We start from the raw sequence: 5,361 nt of genomic DNA on the forward strand, positions 1-5,361 counted from the left end.
TTGGAAATTAATTATTATATTATTTATTTCAATATTTTCATTGATTGATTGATTGATATATATATATTGTTTTCTGTATATTGTTAATTATTATAGAAGTATTGTTACGCGAAAACATAACAATTAATTTTTAAAAATAAAAATTATATTTTAAATCTGAAAGGATTTAAATCAGTTTCTAGTGTCTAAAGTCTTCAGTCATTATATATTTTTGTCCAACAATTTAGTCCACAAGAAAAACAGAAAAATAAACAGATATTATCAGTCAAATGGCGAACCAATATATGGACCGTGAATTGCAACCAAAACCCGGAACAACACTGAGATCGGTGTTTGTCAGAGAAACCTTAGGTTTCAATCAAGTAATGCTAATGGCATCGGAAGTACAGGAAAGAGATCAACAAAACACACCGATAATTATGGCCAATGTGTTCGGCACTGTACCGCCAAAACAGTCACAAACAACCAATGATATTATCGGCCACTTGAATGCCATTGTTGGCGACAATACGGCTTACGACGACCAGTACGCTACCGGTGCTGTCATTAGTTGGACAGAAAACGTCTTGTTTTGTTGGATACTTCTGAATTGGTATCAAATCCCAGTTCTGCGACCCAATTATATACGGACTCATTATTTCCGGTATTGATGGCCATTGGATTTAAACCATTGAACCAAAGACCTGAAGGCTATGGTAATGCAATTTACTTGTATTTGTGTCACAAGAATATCGGAATATTAAACAAAAGAGTCAGATATGTGTCCAACAATCAAGAAGTCAAATGGTGTAAAACATTTCCAGCAAATCTTCATCTGATTGTCAATAATTCCGATACAATTAAATATCCAAGAATTGGTTATTATGTTATTTACCGAATACTGGATGTAAATAATACTGATTACGATGTAATTGGTTTGTATGCACCCATCAATCCGGATCCGCCATTAGATCCAGAAAGAGTTAGCCGAGATATTATCGATTCAAGCGTACAGTATTTGTCCAAATGGTTTGTCGATCGGTACACATATCTGATCGCCAACGATGGCCTATTGTGTGTCGCCGAAGATGTTGATCCGAAAAAATCAAGCGATCAATGGTTGACATCGATACTCAAATCGGATACCTATTGTATTATCGAAGGTCGGTCAGAGATCAGAACTCTGCCCAAAAGCCGTGATTTTGGTCGCATAATTCATGGACAATCATATCTGGAACTGGTTGTCATTGTTGGCGAAGGTGTAAATCTTTTGTTCATCCAAAGAAGTATTATTAGTAGAAAACCCGATTACTCTTATGTCAAATCCTATTACAGTCAATACGATCTGACAATGAATTTGTTTTGTATTGATTCGCATGTATTGTGTACCGATTTACAGCAGACAGCAACACTGGAACCGCTTCTTATTGTACAACAACAGCAGCAGCCGCCACACAAATACAGTTTAGAACCGCTGATGAAAATGGATGATATTAACGACTATTTTGATCTAACATACAGAGAACGTGATCAAGAAGTCGGTCACTTAATCTTTTCGTTGGTTAGGAATTTTGCAACAAATCAACATTTTGTCGACTACTGGAATGTCTTCATCTGTTTGGACGACAAGAGTATGTTTACCGGCGACTATCAGTACTGTACGACAGTTGTCGCCGAATATCCTATAGATCCACAAAATGAACGAATACTATGTCTACCGATCTATTCGTTTCGGGCTAATCTGATCGTACGGCCCATACGATTAACAGTCGAATTGCGACACAAATGGACAAACAATGGCAAAGACAGGGATCTTATATGGTTTAACAGACATAAGCTATCGTTTTTGTTTATGTATTGGATTGAGATATCACCGCTCAAACGGTTCCATAATGTAAGCCTCAATATGATTGAACGGTTTCGGACAATCGAGAAATTCAAATATAGATTTCCGACTAAAGAGGAAAAACAATTTCAAGTTCAACAAAAAGTTGATTGGGCGAGAGGTAAGAAAGGCATGCAAGAGCCCAGTGAGCTAATTAGGTTGAGAGAGCCGAATGAACCGAGAGATCTGGAAGAGCCGAGTGAATCGAGAGATCTGGAAGAGCCGAGTGAACCGAGAGATCTGGAAGAGCCGAGTGAATCGAGAGATCTGGAAGAGCCGAGTGAATCGAGAGATCTGGAAGAGCCGAGTGAATCGAGAAAGCCGATAGAAACGCTAGGGTCGAGAGAGACAACAGGTCGAGAGAGTTCAGAAAGTCCAGAGAGACGAGAGAGACGAGAGAGACGAGAGAGACGAGAGAGACGAGAGAGACGAGAGAGACGAGAGAGACGAGAGAGACGAGAGAGACGAGAGAGACGAGAGAGACGAGAGAGACGAGAGAGACGAGAGAGACGAGAGAGACGAGAGAGACGAGAGAGACGAGAGAGAGAGAGACGAGAGAGACGAGAGAGACGAGAGAGACGAGAGAGACGAGAGAGACGAGAGAGACGAGAGAGACGAGAGAGACGAGAGAGACGAGAGAGACGAGAGAGACGAGAGAGACGAGAGAGACGAGACAAACACAAAGAACACCGAACTAAGTACTGATCAATGAATTAATGAAAAATGATTGAAATTAAATTGAAATTATTAAACAAAACCTAAAAAAACAAAACAAATTGTTTGCAAAATATTTATTATATTACTGTATTTATTCAATATATTCAATAATTATATTATTTTCAATAATTATAAATTTTAATATATTCATCGATTGATTGATTTATTGATTGCTATGTATATTATTTTCTGTTTGCTATTTAATGTGTATTTCTTGGTTGAATATGTTTGTGTCAAAAGTTATTAATAGTCATCAATCAAACAATCAATAAAATTAATATAACAATTAATTTGATTGTTACGTGATTTAATAGTTTTAAAGAAAATTATTATTTAAATTATAATATTTTTTCAGTTAATAGTCTTCAAAGTCAGAGAAAAAAACAATTTCAGAGATCAGATACACAAAGATATTATGAGTCAAATGGCAGACAGCGGTGCTGTCCGTGAATTGCGTACAAAACCCGTAACAATGCGATCGGTGTTCGCCAGAGAAACCATTGGTTTGTTTACAGAAAAATTGATTGATTCGGGAGTTCAAGAAAGAGATCCACAAACCAATGAACTACTTATTGTGGCCAAAGTTTTCGGTAGTGTTGAACCAATACAAAAGACAAAAATACCACCAAAAGATGTCGAAGATTTTCATCCAGCAGTCCATCTATTATGCGGTATTGTTAGAGACAATAAAACTGATGACCAGATCATTAATGGCACTATCATTGGTTGGACTGAAAGACACTCAAAATCTCGTCTGGCATTCAATGTTTTGCTTGATTTCAATCAATCGGAAACAAATGATAGTTCGGTAAACACATTATACACGGATTCAATATTTCCGGTAGTAATGGGCGTTGGATTCAAACCATTAGACAAACTACCCGACGGTTATGGTTATGCCATTTACTTGTATTTGTTTGGTATGAATATCCAACCGATTCAACGAAAAGTTAGATTTGTATCTAACAATCAAGAAGTTGATTGTCAAACATTTAGAGCAAATCTCTATATATTAGCAAAAATTTCCGATAAAATTGGATATAAAGATAATTGTATTGCTATTAAGCGAATACTGGATGTAAACAATCCGTCCTATGATGTGATAGGTCTGTACGCACCCGTCATTGCCAGAGCTATAACAGGGACTCCGGCAAGAGTTGGTCGAGATATATCCAACTCTAGCATTCGGTATTCAATCCGGTGTTTTGCCGATCGGACCACATATCTTGTTGCCAACGATGGACTACTTTGTGTTGTCGAGAGAGTGGAGAATGAGATTAAAAAATGGATGGTATCACTGCTCAAGAGTGACACCTACTGTATCAGTGAGGGCTGTTCAACGACAATGTCGTATAAAAAACTCAGCAGTCTTCATCAGTATTTCCCTTTCGTGCCGTACAGTGAACTGATTGTCATTGTTGGCGAAGGAGTCAATCAATTGACAATCGAAAGAATAGCCGAAAAAGTAGTTCCCAATTATTCATTTGTTGTGTCGACACTTCGTCTACAAGATCTGACAGATAATGTTGTCTGTATGGAAGCCCGACAATTGTCAGCCGATTTGCAATCAACAACTGAATCTCCATTACAGTCATCGCAACTAAGTCTACGACCACTAATGAAATTGTCGGATATCGGCGATCACTTTGTTCTTCAGTATTACGATAGAAAAAAATTTATCGGTGACTATGTGTTCAGTTTAAACACATTTTATTATACTAACCGGCAATATGGCGACAGTTGGAATTTGTTTGTCTGTTTGAACGATAACACAACCGATCCGATGGACAGAGATTGTCAATATTGTTCAACAGTTGTGGCCAGATATGCCATTTATCAGGACTTTAGTGGCCAACAACAACAACAATTGGATTTACCAGAAATCGATACCTACGATCGCAATCCGTATGTCCCGATAGAAGTATTATCACCAGATATACGTCATCGATGGACAAATGATGGTCGCCAGAAAATTCTACCATGGAAGAATAGAGATGAGATAAGATTTCATGTACATCTAATGGAAGGAGTCAAGATTCTTCAGTTCAGTAACATTGGCGTCAATCTGATCCGTCGATTTCTGGTACATCAGAAACAACGGTTCAGATTTCCGACTAAACAAATGAACCAACAGTTTGTGGAGTCAAACAAAAAGCAGAGACAATAGAAAACAATTGAGTTAAATATTATTTTTTCAATTATTATTTTTATTATTATTAGTTAGTTAGTAATAGTTTGTAAACAAAAAAGTTTTTTCATTCAATATTTCATTCAACATTCAATATCAATATTTTAGTATATATTTATTATTATTATTATTTTTTTAAAAACAAAAATTATCAATAAATTTCTATTTTTCTATTTAATTAATTTTTCTTATTCAACAATTATACTGTATATACAGTATATACTTAGTTAAAACTATTAATATACATATAGTATATCAATATATTTGTTGTGTTTATTGATAAATATTTCTATACTTATATTAAATTTAGTACAGGTATTAGTTTAATAATTTTATAATATAATATTGAGTTAATAGATGCCATAACATATAGCATATTCCCTTATTGTTATTATTATATAATATATTTTTTTAAAAATAGCCTACGTAGCTTATTATTTGTTATTAAATAAATGTATCATGCTCAAATAAACTATAATTATATTACTAATTCAAATTTTTATTACTTATTGTAAATTATAATTTATTATAAATTGACTAAATTATAATAATATGATAGATTTGTTATCAATTTAGTGTATTATAATAGTTT

General features: G+C 35.0%; 1 protein-coding gene across 1 annotated transcript; it reads left to right on the plus strand.

Moving 5' to 3' along the window:
• Positions 1–284: 284 nt before the first annotated feature.
• Positions 285–2,569, plus strand: LOC128953869 (uncharacterized). The gene is made up of 2 exons (XM_054299400.1): positions 285–526; positions 607–2,569. The coding sequence occupies exons 1-2, from the start codon at positions 285–287 to the stop codon at positions 2,567–2,569; spliced, it is 2,205 nt and encodes a 734-aa protein (XP_054155375.1).
• Positions 2,570–5,361: the final 2,792 nt, after the last annotated feature.

Source organism: Oppia nitens, unplaced genomic scaffold (assembly GCF_028296485.1).
Source record: "Oppia nitens isolate AA-2021 unplaced genomic scaffold, nextdenovo-longstitch-racon4-pilon3 scaffold11_pilon_pilon_pilon, whole genome shotgun sequence".
Lineage (NCBI taxonomy): Eukaryota > Metazoa > Arthropoda > Arachnida > Sarcoptiformes > Oppiidae > Oppia > Oppia nitens.